The 18,029-nt window shown below is 38.7% G+C and overlaps 1 protein-coding gene and 1 pseudogene across 2 annotated transcripts; both read right to left on the minus strand.

The window, feature by feature from the left end:
* Nucleotides 1–436: 436 nt before the first annotated feature.
* On the minus strand, nt 437–3,494 carry LOC144456956 (ribonuclease H-like). Of its 2 annotated transcripts, none has more exons than XM_078153328.1 (2): nt 2,725–3,494; nt 437–2,233 (listed from the first exon to the last, which is right to left on the minus strand). In XM_078153328.1, the coding sequence occupies exons 1-2, from the start codon at nt 3,489–3,491 to the stop codon at nt 2,203–2,205; spliced, it is 798 nt and encodes a 265-aa protein (XP_078009454.1). In that variant the 5' UTR covers nt 3,492–3,494; the 3' UTR covers nt 437–2,202. The 2 variants fall into 2 exon arrangements, with proteins under 2 accessions (XP_078009454.1, XP_078009453.1); XM_078153327.1 differs by having other exon boundaries at nt 2,725–3,482.
* A 6,735-nt stretch (nt 3,495–10,229) lies between these two features.
* Nucleotides 10,230–11,409, minus strand: LOC110218007 (arrestin domain-containing protein 1 pseudogene; annotated as a pseudogene).
* Between the last annotated feature and the right edge of the window lie 6,620 nt (nt 11,410–18,029).

Here is an 18,029-nt window from a genome sequence, read left to right on the forward strand (position 1 = left end):
TGTAAAGATTTTCCCGGGCGAAGCGTCCTTCCGCGGGTGAGGCTCAGCGGGCTTACAGGACGCAGTGTTTTTATATTGTTCTAAACAAAGAAGGCTTGGGGCCAAGAAGCCCTTTTTGATGCTTGCGCTATTCATGGTTTGTCCAATACACATCTGACCTTAGCCACGCTCCCATCCGCCTGAGGCTTGGTATTTTGTTTTTTAATAACATCACGTCTCACAAGGAGAGGAGCCAACCCTCCATGTCAACGTGACCTAGGAATGGCTAGTTCCTGGAATGCTAGGCCAAGAACACTCAGGAGATATGGAACGGTCATGACCGAGATTTGAACTGAACCTATTTATTTGAGTGATCTTATTAATTTAAAGGGGAATTTCCAATTTCCATTTCACTTGGCCTTAAGATCATGAGAATAATAGGTGAGGGGCAAAGGTGTGACATGAGTGTATATAGTGTGTATTTTGGTATACATACAACAATTGCATATACAAAGACATAAAAAGAACAAAGCAAGTAGTAGTATGGGGGTAGCTAAGGAATTAAAATACATAGTAGCAGTAGGAGATTTAAAAAGAAAATCATACCAATGATGATTAGTATCTGAGATCACTAAATGAGAAGCTTCGACTAGTCTTCCTGCAGCTATAAGAGTCTGTATTCGATGTTCATTTAACGCGCGTTGGTTGGACTCTAATAACTTTTTGATTTCAGTCGACTGATTCAAGATGTTCATAAGGGGATATAGAGATAGAGACACATGAGGTAGAGGCAAAGATTGGGGTACCCAAGCAAAATTTTTAACTAGGTTAGTGTCTGGTGGAAAGTAAAAATCATTTCCTTGCCAGCGTAGGAAAGATACATTGGATAAGCAACCAGAAAATGGAACAGTAGTAACATCTACAGATAGAAGGTCAGAGTGATTATTAGAAGCTATACAAACATATTGAGTAGATACTTCATATATCATAGAAAAGTTACTCACTGGGTATAAAGTTAGATCACACAAATTGGATGAATGTGAGAGAAGGCAGGGTTCCATCTGCCGAGTCATCATCCCACAAACAATCCCTCCATTAGTTACAACACAATCAGACAGAGTATGAGTTACATTATACCAATCTATATAGTTTCCATAGATATGAGGTAAAGCAAAGTATTTATGTAAGACAAAAGGTATTACATGAAATTGACACATAACAGTCCAAGTTTTAACTTGGTAGAGTATAATAGTTCCAGCGCACCAAAGTGGAGTGCATCTAGCATTCTCAGGTTTTTGCTTTTTCCATACATCTGACAAGTCAAGTATATCGTTCCATATGTGAGAGTTACCTTCCTGTAGTAATCTTTGGGCATTTTCCTTCTGTATGAGGGTATATAAGTTTTGCAAGGAACATTTAGTCCAATTAAATAAAACACAATGTTTTTCATAAGGTGTAAATTAACGAGGATGCTATTATTAAAGACTTGTAAAAATTGGCCTTGATATTGTAATGTATTTTGGTGTGGCAGGATCGTTGTGGGTAACCATTGGGCATTCACAGTCAAAGCTTGAGAAACATCTTGTCCAGCACTGCGCAGTCTGCTAGCCAAGGTCTCAAGGTCTATAGAATTAACTATACCCAAACCAGTTCCTGCACCACCAAGTAATGTATCATACCAAGCTCTTTTTTTCCTGACACAACTTTCTAAAGAGGGAAAAGTTACATTATAATGAAACACTATTTTGTGTTGCAAGATAGAGGTGTTAGTACATGAGCGGGGGACACGAATTATTCCAGGAGGTTTCGGAGTCACAGGTACAACCCATACTAATTGGTTTAGATATTCTTCATACAGCCCATTGGAGGTGTTACGACAATAAAAATATTTTCTGTCGTCCGCTTGTGATAGTGAGACAGTGTAGGTGGAGTTTACTTGTGTCCAATTATATGTTACAGATCTTAACCTTTTAGGAAAATATGGACTAGGTGGCCAACTTGTAAGGGTACAGGATATATTGGTACCGTTTGCTGCAGTTACAGTTAGATTAAAACTAGTTAAATTGATTCTCATTAGGGGAAATAAAGGGGCGTCCCAAACTTCTACGTTGAATGGGTATGACCAATTCATGATGTGGGTGTTGTTTTCACCAGCGTAGATGGAATCAGTACGCGGTCCTTGCTGAGGATTCCCCACTGGAATACCTGGAGTTCATGCCATAGTTAGCGTATAGCAGGCAAACACTGTAAAACACTTAATATCGTAAAAACATTTGGGTTAGTGGGACATGATACCATTTATCATCACCAGGGTATACTACTATGGCAGTATTAGTGTTTCCTTGTGCTATGAGCTCAGCTGGCCTTGGTCTATCAGATTGATGCTTCTTTATCCAAACTTTAGTACCATTATCACTCTGTATTTGTAGGGGGGTCCCATAATAAAGAGAAATAATATCTAGGGTTTTACAAGTGTTTTTCTGGGTAGCCCGTTTATAGGGGCAGGCAACTAATACCCCAGAGTAGGTGTCCACACAAGTGCAGGCATATTGACACCCCTGACTAACAGGTAATGGTCCAATATAGTCTATTTGCCAAATTTGAGCAGGTAAAGACCCTCTAGCCAATTCTCCAGTGATTTTCTTCGGCACAGGCCGATGAGCAAATAATTGACATTGTATGCAATTTTGTACTATTTGCTTAAATAGATCCAGAGGTATGTTAATCCCTCTGTCTAATGCCCACCTGTAAGATGCAAGAGCGCCAAGATGTCCTGCGGTGATATGGACCCATTTTCCTAATTGTGTTTCATTTTCCTCTCTGGGGGTGACCTTTAAAGCTTTTCCTTGAAGTTTGGATAATTCATCAGCACGGGCATTATACTCACGTTCCACAGAATCTTGATTCACATGGGCATCTACATGAAATACAGATACATTAGTACATTGACACCATTCCCATATTTGTTCCCATAATTCTTTTCCCCACACATCTTTGTCTCTAATTTTCCATTCGTGTTTCTTCCAAATTGGCATCCAAACTGCTAGGCCATTGGCTACGGCCCAGGAATCAGTATATATATGACATTGGCCACCTTGTTCCTTTTGAATTACATGATAGACAGCCACTAATTCGGCCCATTGGCTACTCTGGCCTTCACCAGAGCTTTCCAAAATAGTATTGCATGAAGGATTATAGGCTACAGCTTTCCAGCACCTTTTAGATCCTATACATTTAGCCGAGCCATCAGTAAACCAAGCATGCTTCTTCTGCTCGGGGGTTAGAGAATCATATCCATTATTCCAAGAAACAGGTGATTGATCATAAGACTTTGGTGGTATATCAATATCATTTGAATGTTTTGGTAATTCTAATACCTTTTCATGCAAGGTGGAAACACCCGATCTGCCTGTCTTGACTCTATTTTGCAAATACCATTTCCATTTAATAATTGATGATTCTTGGGCATGTCCTATTTTATGTGAGGCGGAGGTCCCCATAATCCAACTCATAATGGGTATGGCTGGCCTCAATACAACTTCATGGTTTACTGATGGCTCGGCTAACATTTGTGGGTTGAGAAGTTTGGCGACTGCCATGCTGCTCATGATTCAGTCCCCTGAGGCCACCTCCAGGTTCACTAAGGCCTGGTTTTAATCATTGTGCCTATGCTGAACTGTGTTTCTCTCCCAGAGCAGCATGATAGACCTTTCTAATCAGCCATCCAAGTTGTCATACACTGGAAATTTGTTTCACTCTGTCTTCTCGTGGCTTCCGATGCTCTAGGATTTGTTTAGAGTAATTTTTTACAGGTATTTGGAGGAGGGTTGGAGAGAGCTCAAACCAATCACTGGTTTTACTTCGCCATCTTGGCTCTGTACCCTCTGTTTTTTTTTTCCAATTTAATTTAATTTTTAAAAATTTAATTATTATTATTATTATTTTTTAGCCAATTGGAGTTAAGTGACTTGGCCAGGGTCACACAGCTATTAAGTGTCAAGTGTTTGGCCTGAGGTTGGATTTGAACTCAGGCTCTTCTGACTCCATGGCTGGTGCTCTATCCATTGCAACACCTGGCTGCCCCCTATTTTTTTTTTTTTAATTTTAAGGTGTTATTTTCCTAGGTATTTTTATGCCTCTTTTACCATGCTGTATATTCTTTTTTCATGATTTTCTTGCATCACTCTCATTTTTTTCCCCAAATACTCTTCTGCTTGATTCTATTTTATTAGGGGAAAAAAAAAGGCATTCAAAGCCTGAGAACAAATCACATTTTTCTTCACAGATTTGCATGTTACTGCTTCGATTACATTGTCTTCTGAGTTTATTTTGATCTTCCCTCTCACTATGTAACTTTCTATGGTATTTTGTTGTTTACTTATTTTCCTAGCTTATTTCTTGACTTCTAACTTATGTTAAAGTTGGTCTTGCTATGCCACTGCCTAAGCATCATGTTTTTCATGCTGCTGTTTTCAGAGATAGTTTTGGTTGTCTATAGAAAGAGTTATACTCACTTCTCTCATGGTTGATGTCCTGGTTGCTGATTGACCACAATCACATTTTTTCCCACTTTGGAACTGTGTTCAGGATTCTGCTTTCTATTAGTGATCCTAATCACTCTGGTATTGCTACACAAAAGTATATGGACAATGAAACAAATTCCTGACCCTACTTCCAGCAGAGTGTCCCCTGTAATGTCCTTCTTACCAGTTGCTCAACACAGTTTATTGGTTGAGAGTTTCAGAAACTATTGTAACAGCTGATTCAATAGACCCAGAGATGCTGGCTTGTTGAGGATAGCTTGTATTGAATTGTGCCCTACTGTCACCCCAGTGGGACATCTTTCCTGCCAAACTTCTAAGTGTGTCTTGGGCTGGAAAATTGTTTCATCCTATTACTTTGTTGGTTCTGCCACTCCAGAATACATTTTGATGCATTATTCTGACTTTGTTTGGGGAAGAATTTATAAACACTGACATGACTCCCTTTGTTTACTCTGCCATCTTGGGTCTGCCCTCCTAAAGGTTTTTTTTTCCCCTAAAGTCAAAGGTATGACCACTTCTGTTCCCTACTCAATAACCTCTAATGCCTTTCTATAAACTTTAAGATCATTAATAATTTTGGCTTTATTTCACCATTTTAAAATTTCTTTTTCATGTAAATCTTAAAATATACATATTTTTAGTACATGTAATTTGTAAGTAAATATGCATATATTTGGAGGAGACAGTTAAAATTTTTTTCTGTTGATAGGGGTATATAATCAAAATTTTGAAGAAAGGTGCTTTGTTTACATTAAACTGTAAATACTTATAATTATATAATCCTTGTCTCTAAACTCTAAAAGAGAAACAACTGCCAGAGATACTATACTTTGAGCTCAAGAACTACATGCCTAGGATATGGTTTTGAGAATTTCATGAGTGATGACAGCAAAAAAGTGAATCTTTAAAGGATGTGATGGTGTTATTCATAGAGATTTTTGTTATTTAATGTCAGCACCTGTGGCATTTTCATGTAATGAAGGATACTGACCACAACAGAAGTTGTTCTCTGACTTGAGGAAGCAAATTTGGTGACCCCTGAAAACTCATCCAAGTGACCTTGTTATGGAAATACACTTAAGGTTCTCCAATGGTTAAATGACTACTTTTTTTTCTTTTATGTTTGAGCAGCTTACTGGTGGGCTTTGGGGTAATTTGTTGAGAAAATTGAAATAATTACTCAGATTTTACTTAAAACAGAATATATCACTCCCAGCCTTCATTTTTTCCCATGTATCTTTTATGGACTATTCTCTAGAATAGAGAAGAAAAGAGGAATATGTGAAGTAACATCATTATATCCTATCTCAGTACAGTGAATGGTGGATATCAGTCAGGAAGAAGGAGAATTAGCCACCAGAAATAAAATCCAGCTTCTATCCATGATGGCAGGAAAAGTCTAATATGATGGTGATGATAGCTGTGGCTGATTCATAAAAAAAAAAAAAATCATTGTAGCAAGACATACTTCCTTTCAAGTGTTTTTGTACCATGAAAAATTAGGTAAAAAGGAATACATAAACCTACAGGGAAACTTTACATCTTTCCCAGCCTAGAACTGATTGCATTTTCATGCCATCCTATTGCTTACTTACCTTTTTACCTCCTCTTCACTAGAGAGGGAAATGAGGTCAAATGTCTCTCACAAACTTTTCAAAAATGCATGATATATATGTATGCATATATATGTGTATATATACATATATAAAATTTAAATTTAGTCTTTTACTCTTAATAGAGTTGTTTGGTAATCAATTGCATTCACTTATTGATTACAATTTAATATTACCTACAAGAGATATGGATTTTAGTAGGTGATAAAAGAAGAAATTGGTAAGAACATAAAGGAGAAGTAGGTAAGTTAATAAAATTGTTAGAATAATTAACGCCTCGCCAAAATGATCATGTTCATAATGTTCAGTAAGATGTAACTTTATAGTTGTATGAAAGGTGAAGATGGAAAATAATTACAGTGATGTACTGACCCTTATTTTGATGGGTGTAGCCATGTTGAGAAGTAACAGAAAAAATATGGTGTGCTGGCAGATGGACATTTGTTAAACATGTAATATATTTTAAAAGATATTCCATCTTTCTGCAGTTTTGTGAAGTACCCATCTCCTTCTGTTTCTACATTGCTAGATGATTAACTTCCCTATTCATTCTGCCAATATGAGTCGTCGTTTGACATTAGCTTTTTTCCTTCAGGTTTTCTTAAATTTCTAATAAATTTCAGAAAGCTACTTATGGAAAAATACATCTAATATATCAAAATGCTAAACAGAGTTTATGAATGTGGGAATCAAAAATTTCTATTGTGAGCTAATAAAGTACAGATATTTGGGACAAGGAAGGAATATATTTCCTACCACAGTGTGCTGATTCACTTCAACAATGATTGCTTTGTTTCTAGCAATAGATTTTTTTTTATCTTTGCTACAATAAATTTCATACTGTCCCTTCAATTTAAAATGAAGCTGGTGTGTGTGTGTGTATGTGTGTGTGTGTGTGTGTGTGTGTGTGTGTGTGTACACACCTCTAAAAGACATTGGTGAGGAAAATGCCAAGATTATTCTGTTTTGTTCAGAATAAAGGGGTAAGGATGACTTCTGTGGGAGGAAACAATTGAAGCAACAACTAGTTTACAGGAAAATTAGTAATTGGAAAATTGAGTTTTATAAAGTAAGTCAACTTTAGTTAATTAAAAAAAGATTTGCCTGGCCTATTATTGAGCTGAATACCCTATGTGTCACTAGATAAATATTCATTGATTAATTGATTAAAATTTAGAGTTATTCTCAATGCTTGGCCAAGATGTTGTTTAGATAGAGAATAGTAAGTATCTACCTAGACTACAAGTGATGTTTATTGTTTTGTAAAGTGAAATAAAGACCTGACATTTGAACATGTGGCATACAAAATGTTCTTTGTCAACCAATTGCAAAATGAAGATGTACATTTTGAAACTTGGATAAAGGTCATTTTAATGACAAGAAAACAACAAATTTAAGGCAGTAGTGATTAGACTGTGGGTGTTTTTCCCCTTTTAAATGTTCTAAATATTCTGAGCAAGAGAGTAGAACAAATGCTTATGAAGGCAGGATTCCAGAAATATCATTTTGGGAAAATTTACAAGTTTTGGTAATTGCAGAAAGGGTACAGGCACATACTCAGTTAATAAATGATCTGGTGACTCAAAATTGTAAAGAACAGAGGCTTTTTCTTGGAAATGCTTATCATAGAAACCTTAAACTAGGAGGAGAGACATTTTTTAAAGAGTCAGTTATAAATGAGATCCTAAAAAAAACCATATGCTTAGAAACTAAGATATTTAAAGCTACTACCAACCAGAAATCTATATCTACTGTTCAGGAAAAAAGTAAAAAAAAAAAATAAGATTGATACATTATTGACCTCAAGGAATATGCTTAAATTTTAATGATGTTCCAAATGAATATGTCATAGAAGTTTATTAAATTGTTACTTACAAAGCCATTTGTGAATAAGGCATTGTCCTTAATATTTTCTTCTTTTGTCTTCACTCTCTTCCTTGATTACCTCATTGACTCCTATGGGATCCATATCCACAGATAACTTCATAATTCTTTTTTATTAGACTTGTCTCATTTTCTGAGGTTTGGATTCTTATTTTCAACTTTTCTTAGGTTATTGCTGTTTGATTATTCTTATGATATGTCTAATTCATTGCTTTTATGGTGCTTGTTTACTCTTCAGTTTTTTTCTCCTTTGACTGCCATTTCACAACTCTTAGTGTCATATTTGAGTCCCTTTTTATCTATCTATTTATCCATATCTGTCTCCAGTTAATAATCCTAAAAATTCTACCACCTGCATTTTCTCTGGCATGTGTTCCTTTCCCTATTCTCATCACTATCATAATATAATCCTCATTTTCATCCACTTGGACTGTTTCAGTAACTTTCTAACAATTTCCCGCTCCATGCTTTTCTGCCTCCAATTAACACATCACATTTTTGCTATACTTGCCTTACTTATGTGTGTCTTGTCATACAGTTCTAGTACACAAAATCCTTACCTGTCATCCTTTCAAAAACCAAGTTTATATTCCCTGGTCAGGTAATCAGGATTCTCCCTTCTCAGGTGTCATCTTATTTTTCCAGTCTTGTATTCTGCTGCTCTCTTGAATGTACTATTGTTTGCACAAACCAAACTATCAGTCAATCAATCAATAAATGTGTTGGATAATCTGGATATCTGGATAAAGTACTAGACTTGAAATCTAAAGGAGCTGATTTCCAATGCCATCTTAGAATTAGATGTGTGATATTGACAAAGTCCCTTAAAACTTCTGTTTCTTTATATCTTCAATGTAAAGAGTGGACTCAGTAGTCTCTCAAGTCCTTTCCAACTCCAAATCAAATCTATAATCCAATATTTCATGCAGTGTGTAAGTGGTGGAATTATAAGTACAAAAGTAAGAGAGGACCTGATATCAAGGATCTTATATTCTTCTAAATTTTCTTCATGTCCACTCGTTTCCATCCTGGTTCTTTTGTGTATTTTTTTTTTTTTTACAAAACAAAAACTTTATTTATGTGTAAATTTTCACACCTTTGAGGCTGGGACCAAGTAGGGGGAGAGTGCTGATATGTTTATTAATAAATACCTGAAGAAACAGGAAGAGGGGCCCTAGATAAAAAAAAAAAGCCATAGAAAGATAGGAAGTGACAGGACTCCCTAGGGCTCCTAAAGCCTTACTCAGCTTGAGACCAGGTCTGCCCCATGAGCCAGTCCAAGCAACCTCTTAATATAGCATACATGCTTTAAGAAGAGTTACTAGGCAGACTGGAGGCAAGACTTACCAACCCTGATGCTGACAGAAGAAAGGCTAGGGGTTCCTGGCTGGCTTGGGAGGGGTTGGGGGAAGGCAGGGAACAGAACAGATCACCAAGGTGCTGCTTACTCTCCCAGACATCCAAGAAGCCAAGACACTAGCAAACTGACCAAGATGGATGCAGAACCATCCATGCCACAACATGCCCTAGGACAGGCTGTCCAAGGGAGACCTAACTCCAGAAGAGAGAAAGTGATGAGCACCAGGGTGTATTGGTTGAGGGGAGGGAGGTTACAGGTTACAATCCAGTAGAAGTCAGGGAGAGCAGTGGAGACCCAGCCCAGCTATCTCCACTCTGTCTATAGTCCCACCTGGGGACAGGAAGTTAGAACCAGCCAATGGGGTCTCCTGCCCCAGCTATGGCTGTGCAGGGAACAGACCCTGGCCACAAAATGGCAGGAGAGTTCTTCATGCTATCCAAGGAAGCCAGGGCTACAGCAATGAGAAAAAACTCACCTAGCATGAGCCCAGAAGGAGAAAAGGCACAAGAGGGAGAGCCAGTGAAAGTTTCCCCAGAGTCATTGGGTCCTGGGAATAAGGGAAGGCCCTGCCCTTGGACAAAACGATCAGTCCTCCCTGCACTAGGGCCAAGTTGGATGTCAGCCCTTCCCAGGGATACACAGTACAACTGGAGCCCCAAGACCTCTCCCCCAGGGCCACAATACACAGTTCAACCTGACAGGCAGACAGGCGGGGGTTTAAGGCATTCAGGGACTCTACAAGGAGATACAAAGTCAGAGGTCAGATGGCCCCAGGGTATGGGCCTCCCACTTCCCTCAATGTTCAGACAGCAGCTCCTTCTTTTCACAGCACTGAAAACTTGGCTGGAGGCAAAGGACGCAGGAAGTCACTGGATGGGCTGAGGGGTCCACAAGTCAGTTCCCATTGCTCAAGCCTGAGCTGGCACTGCTGCAACTCTGTTCATGGCGGGGGGGGGGTGCCTCATAAGGGTAGCCCCATGTGCTATACTCTGGTGGCAAGATCAGGTCACTGGCTGTAGGCATAGGCACCACAAGGCCTTCAGCAAAGTAGGGAACAGTGGCACCAGTGGAGAAGCAAAGGGGAGGCCAGCTGGGGGCAGGTGAACCATCCCCAGGGCCAGGCTCAGCCTCAGGCAGGGTCTCAGGAAAACTCAGGCCAGGAGTGTAGCTGAAGGGCTGTGTTGACTGCTGCTGCTGCTGTGAGTGGCTCTTGGTAGGGAGGGAGACATTGACCATAGGAGAAGGCCCACAGGCTGCCATGTCCAAGTCCTCAGGTGGTGCAGTAAGCACCAAGGGAGGTGGGAGCCCAGATAGGGACAATGCAGGACTCAATGGAGGGCAATTCACTACAATGTTGCCAATGAAAAGGGGCAGATTCACTGTTGCTTCAGGTGCCTTCAGTGAGATCTGGATGAAGTGGTCTATGTGGATGAGATTACAGCTGGGCAGTACTGACTGTGGCAGGGCTGGCACCAAGATCTGCTCCCGCCACTGAGCAGTCTTCCAGGCCTTCACCCCTCAGCCTTCAACCTCTGTGATTGTTTGGAGATTATAGATCCAGCACTTGGCCTTGTGGGATACTTTCTTGATGTCTGGGGAGCTGTTGAGGTTCAAGGGACTTAGGATGTAGAAGATACGGTCCTTGTGGTCCTTGGAGAAGCGAGGGGTCTCAATCACAGCCTGAAACTGGTGCACAATCTTCCCAAAGGGCCCTTTGAAGGATGTGGGTGCTGTGGTTGGCAACAAGACCTGGAAGGGGAAGACATTCTCCAGGAGACAAGGTTCCTTTGTCAGCCAGGGACAATGTGCTGTTGAAGTATGCTTCTTCTGCTGTCCATGAAGTATCAGTGGCCTTGCTGGACACTCCACAGGACCCTGTGCAGGTCACCCTGATGGCTCGGTAGGGCAGCTCAGCTCTCGGGTGCAGGTTTACAGTCCCAGTCAGTGGTTCCCTGGGATTGTAGATGACGCGGCTGTTGCTGAGGTAGATATCAAAGATCTGGACCTTCCCCATGGTCCTGCTCAATCTGAGACCTGTGACCTGAGACCCAGGCCCTGTGCTCAGGCCCTGGCTGGGCCAGTCCCAGCCCTGGCTGCTTGGGCTTCTCCTGACTCCTCCTGACTCTGGCTTCAGCTCCAGCAGCCAACAACCTCTATTTTTCTCCACATGGCAATTCACACTACAAAATTTAAGCACACGTCTACTGAATTGCTATCCATCTATTAAAATATAACTCAAATGCCAAACCTCTTAATGAAATCATCACTGTTATTAGCTAATTTCCCCATTCATGTTTCCTATAGCGTGTTGCCTGTGCACCTCAAAGCAGGTGCTATATATTATATTGAATAATTACATGTGAAAGTATTCTGTTCCTTTTTTCTATTGTAAACTTTATAATAGTTTTGTCTATCTTATCAAAAGCGTGTATCTCCCTCATGTCCTACCACATTGCTATAAACAGAGTAGATACTTTAAAAAAAATTGTTGAATTTAAGAAATAATAATTGTGTTCATTACTATTGTTTTTTTCTTGTGGAATATAATGAAAAATGTTTTGAGGTACTTACTATATGGTGAGATCTGTGTTAACAGTAGAGGTACAAGTAAAAGACAGCCCCTCCTCTCAAGAAACTCATTAAAATTACATGAGACAGCTCATAAAGAAGTAATCATTTTCATGGAAGATAGAAAACAGAAAAGTCAGTGTAGCCAGGAAAGGGTCAAGGCCCCACGTCTTTAATGAGCGCTACAAAGTCAAATGTTATCTAACAGTATACTGTCAAGAAGACATTTCCCTTTAGTTAACAGACATCCTGATAAGTGAGAACAATACAACTAGACACCACATTGGGGAGCAAGTGCCTTCCCCTTCTCTAACACAATTCCTATTTCACCGTTGCTATCAGATTCTGGATTAATATTGATCCTGCTGTTTTCACATCTCTACAAGCTAAGCCAGAGCCTTATTCCATTCTGACACTTGGATCCTATATTATCTTGCAAAGAGCCATTATTTGAGGAGTATTTGTATTGCCATTGCTTCTCAAGTTGCTGTTTCTTTTTGAGTTTATTTGTTATATTCTAAGTGTAAGGACCATATTTAACCAAAATAAAACATTAAAATGAATTAAAACCAAAAAAAAATAGAAACTGGGAGGAAAGGAGTAAAAGTTTTAGATACATAATTCAAATCAGTGCAATTCCATGATTACTTATTAAGCTACAAGATGAACTGCTGCTGACTAGTCTTAGGAACATCATTAAAGAAAACATTGCAAAGTCTTCTACTTAATATAATTCATCATAGTCTAGACTAACTGAACCACCACATTGATGAAGTCATTAATGTTTGTGCTTATCATAATGTCAGCTTTGTACTAATATTGTACACACATACACGTGTGAATATATATATATGTATATGCATATATATATATATATACATGCATATATACATATATATGCATATATTTATATAGAGATTCAGTAATTATATCGCAAAATGCAAGTAGATATATTTCCCCTCTGCCCTTCCATTTATTAAATAGCAGAACTCATTGAAAGAGGTATGCTTATACAGCAGTGGAAATTAAATCAAGCCTAAGGAATAACAATTCCTCATAACCTGTATGTTTAACATCACAGATGACCAGGAAACAATACCAGTGGCTTGAGCTCAGTTCTCTAGGCCAATTATGTCTCAAAGAGGATTTCCTTTCCCCTTCATGAAGAAACTAAGACAGATGTTGCTTCTACCACAATAAGTATAGGGAGAGATATGAAAGGATGTAAAGTTATGTTCAGAGAGGATTTTAGAATTCTTGGTGGTGGTGGTAAGGAAGTTCTGGATAATGTCATTGTATTCTTATAGTATATAAGCTTACTCAAAACAGGGTCTATTTCATGGGATAACTATAGTGTTTTAAATTTAGAGCTTGAAGAGAATTTAGAGGACATGTAATCCAATCTCATCATTTTTCAAATGAAGAAACTGAGACCAAGAGTTCTTAAATAGCTTTCCCAAGGTTATATTGAATAAATGGCAAAACCAGGATTTGTATCCAGATCCTTCAACTCAAAGTCCAGTTCTCTTACTATTCTACCATACACTGTCTCATTTATGTCTTAATGACCAAGTGGGTGCCATAGAACCTGATGCACTGCAATCAATTGCTAAATGCTTGTTGACTGAATGATTAACACTGTATACATGAGTATGCCAACTTCTGTGTATGGCTAAAGTGGAAGAAATGTATAAGTTTTATGACTGAGAAGTTTGATGAACTGTGACACCAGTACATTTGAAAGGACATAAATATGTATGTTGATGTCACCAAATATGAATGCAGTTTGTAGAAGGAGGACTGTAAGCTAGGTACTAAACTCCTTGGGAATTAGCTGAAAACTTTTACATATTCTGATAGGTTCTAGATTGGGTAATAAACATCGAGTAAATCATTGAAGAAGGGAGTTCGATGAATAAAGGTGTCAAATAAGTCTGAATGCTGTAGCTAAAAAGAAAAATGTCATTATTAATCTCCTTAAAACATTAAAACTTAAAGCAAAACTCTCTAATATCAAAGAATTCACATTCTAACCAGGAAGACAACAAATATGGAAGAGGTCATACTGTGAACTGTATCTTTTTTTTCTTATTTTTTAAAAATTTTAGAAAATGCTAAAACTTAAATACATAAGAAGAAAGCATTATAAACTTAAATATAAAATGAGAAAAGGAACAAAAAAAAGTCATGTGAACAGCAGTATATAGGAGAGGATTCAAAATATATTGCAATAACTTTTCACTTCAAAAAAGCCTGCATATTAAATACAGTGGATTTTTTTAATTAACTAATTAATATATTTTTAATTTTCAACATTCATTTCCACAAGATTTCGAGTTCCAAATTTTCTCCACATCTTGCCCCTCCACCATCCCAAGATAATATGCATTCTCAATACCCCTTTCCTTTATCTGCCTTCTCTTATGCCCTTCCCATTTTGTTTTCCTGTAGGGCAGGATAGATTTCTAAAGCCCATTGCCTGTATATCTTATTTGTGAACTGTATCCTTTAAGTAACCACATATCCCTGAGTAAAAGGAGACAAAAAAAGTGAAAGAAGACAAGAACTAAGATTAAGGAACTTTTCTTAAAAAATACAGTGGTGGTGGGGAGGAGGCAGTATGGCAGAATTTGACAGTAGATACAGTCAGTTGGTATTTGGAACCAGACAAACCAAGGTTTGAAGGCAGCATTTGACACCTTTCAGCTGCGTGACCTGGGATAAGTCACTTACTTTTATTCAATTTCCTCAACAACAACAACAACAACAACAACAACAAAATGCTCACAATACCAACCTCACAGTATTATTCTGAGGCTGAAAGAAAATAAGGGCAAGGGGGAAGGTAGGATAGGAAGAAAGAATAAGAATTTATAGAATACCATTTATGTGCAATGAACTGTGCTAAGTGCTTTAGCGCTATCATCTTATTTGAACCCCACAATAACCCTGAGAGGTAGGTGCTCTTGATTATCCTGATTTTATAGTTGAGAAACCTGAGACAAATGGAAGTTAAGTGACTTGCCAGCAACTCACAGCTAGTTGCTGTCTGTGGCCCAATTTGAATTCCTGGTCTTCCTGACAACATAATTAATTAATTATAGCAGTACCTTTACATATGACATTAGCTTCTGGATCTAGTAGACCTCCAAACCTTGTCCCCAGGCATTGAATGATTAAGAGGGATTGCAGCATTCTTCTGGTGACCTGTGGCCTCTGAAAAGTCACAAATTATATCCCTTAGAGAGTCTGTTTTATCTCATAGTCTTACAACTAAAGGTAGAGAAGGAAAGATTAAGGACGTATTTCAGGAGGAATTAGAACCTTCAAGGACTATTGTTGGAGGTGGCAGTAGGGAGTGCGTCGAAAAAGAGAAAGCCTGAAAAATCATTTTTTCTGGAATATTCTTTTATTTTTATTGAAAGTTAAGCTAGAGTCAAGCATTTTAATAGGAAAAGAGAAATATGAATTGTAAGTAGAGGGGTTAGATTATTTTTTAGCCTACTATTTCTCTTTCTTTTTTTAAACAACATATAAAGTCATAAGTCAGGGCTTTATTTCTTATTAGTGTAACAAGGATGCTCTGAATCTCTCTCCTAGTCAGGCCTGATACAGCTCCCCTCATGGTACCTTGCAGGGTTTGGGGGTATCTCTTTTCTCTGTTATCATCTAGCTGGTTATATTCTTTCTATTTTAAGGGGACAAAAACTAGCAATCAATTTTATTTGATCACTTAACTTCGGTGGATGTTTTCAAAGGTATATTTACTTCAAAGATACAGCAAGAACCAACATAGAGACATTTCTGCTCATGGAGAGCATAATCCTCCCTATACTACCAAGTTCTAGGATGGAGAAGGGGCAGTAAGATCAGAATTTGCCTCAATTTCTGTATACCATTGATCCCATCAAATGTCACTTTACAGCAAAACTGCCAAATTAATCCCCTTGTTGGGATGGGTCATGGAGACCACTCCCAAAAATTAATTATTGTTTCTTGAGGCATCAAAGATGTGCTGGATGCAAAGCCATTCTTGATTCTTACTCTCAGATCCTCATTTTACACTCTCTCAGCCTTTGAAACTCTGAAGACTGTAGTCTCTACTTAAACACAGCATTGTTTTTGCACTCCACCAGGGTGCAGCTGATGAGAATGAGTCTAAAGAGTAGCAAAAAGGAAGTAACTGAAGCTGACAACTCTTTTTAAATATCTCCACAGCTAATCAGAGAGCCTCTTCTTCACCACAGTGTTAGCTGATTGGAACATGTTATTAAATGTCATTGTGTTTTCCAGTTTCTACAAGGCTCCTCCCTTAATAATCATCATAATTTTACCAGAAGATGACTCCCAGGCTGATGAAGAGATGCTGTCACAGGTGGCACATCATGAGTCAGATTCCCATTTCATTAGCTTAACTTGAAAATAAAGTAAAAGGAAAAATGTTTCTGGGAGCCAAGATGGTGGAGTAAGAAGTATGTTGCTCTCACCATCCCTTATTAACCTCTGAAATCCCAGAAAATATCACCCCAGGAAAAACCCTGGAACAGCTGAACCAGCAGAAAGACAGGGTGCAGTAGTCTGGTAGCCCAGGTAGCTTGAAAGATTAATGGGAAAAGCCCCTTTTGCCCTGGGGGAGAGGAAACAGCACAGAATGGGAGGCATCCCAGCAATCTAGTGGAAAGCACTACTACAGCATACTAGGGGGAGATCCAGAACCCATGCATTGGAGCAGGCAAACACCAACACCAGGACCTTTGCGTGCCTCAGTAACAGGCAGGGGAACCAGTGGAAACTGGCGCAGAAAACCACCATCTGCCTTGGCATTCTACAGTAACGAAGTTTCCCAGTGCCTTAGCAAAACTCTCAGAAGTTCTCCCAGGGGTAAAGACTCAGGAAGAGAAACATCACACAGCAGCAAAACATCCTGCAGCAGTGAAACATCCATCTGAAAGGAACTGAGCAAAGTGAAAGGAAAGGCCTGGGTGAGTAAGCAACCTCCAGGGGCCTGACTACCCAGTCATACCCCTAGAGTTCCAGTGTTGCTGACTCCGCCCAACACCAGGTAAGCTTCCAGTACCACATAGACTCCAACTGCCAGCATCTGAAAGCCCAGCACATAAAGCCAGTGACCAGGCCCTAGGCTCCCAACACAAGAAACTTGGGTGAGTGCCTCCTCCTCTCCAGCAGGAAGGCTCAATACTTTTAAAGGCCAGGAAATAAGCAAACACCATGACTGAAAATAAATGTATGATAGATTCTTATTATGGGAAGAGTGAAGAGCAAGGCAAAAATTCTGAAGAGGACAACATTGTCAAGAAACCCTCATCTGGATTTCCAAAGGGAATGTGAACTTGTCTGAAGCCCAGAAAACCTTCTTAGAAGAGTGCAAGAAGGATTTTAAAAGTCAAATGAGAGAGGTAGAAGAAAAGATGGGAAAAGAAATGAGAGGTATGCAAGAGAGAGTCAATAGTTTGCAAAAGGAAGGACAAAAATTAACTGAAGAAGACAACTGCTTAAAAAGCAGAATTTGCCAAACAGAAAAGGAGACATAAAAAACTCACTAAGGAGAAGAATTCCTTTAAAAAATAGGTGAAATGGCAAAGGAGGTATAAAATCTAATAAAAGAAAACAATTTGTTAAAAATTAGAATCGAGCAAATGGAAGCTAATGGCTAAGAGAGCAAGAATCTGTCAAACAGAAACAAACAAATGAAAAAGTAGATAAAGACATAAAATATGTCACTGTTAAAAACAGCTGACCTGGAAATTAGATCCAGGAGAGACAGTTTAAAATTATTGGTCTACCTGAAAACCATGATGAAGAAAAGAGTATCTTTTCAGACAGTCTCTTTCAGGAAATTATGAAGGAAAATTGCCCTGAGGTCCTAGAACCAAAGGGTAAAATAGCCATAGAAAGAATCCACAGATCACCTCCTGAAAGAGATCCCAAATTGAAAATACCAAGGAATATCATAGCCAAATTCCAAAATTACCAGGTCAAAGAGAAAATACTGCAAGCAGCCAGAAAGAAAGAATTTAAATATCATGGAATCATAGTATTAAACAGGACCTTATAGTTTCT

The sequence above is a fragment of the Phascolarctos cinereus genome, unplaced genomic scaffold (genome assembly GCF_003287225.1).
Source record: "Phascolarctos cinereus isolate Bilbo 61053 unplaced genomic scaffold, phaCin_HiC Scaffold_4;HRSCAF=312, whole genome shotgun sequence".
Lineage (NCBI taxonomy): Eukaryota > Metazoa > Chordata > Mammalia > Diprotodontia > Phascolarctidae > Phascolarctos > Phascolarctos cinereus.

Bases quoted from the DNA above. Each gene is read 5' to 3' on its own strand.
- LOC144456956 (XM_078153327.1), bottom strand. From the start codon at position 2,110: ATGAATTGGTCATACCCATTCAACGTAGAAGTTTGGGACGCCCCTTTA.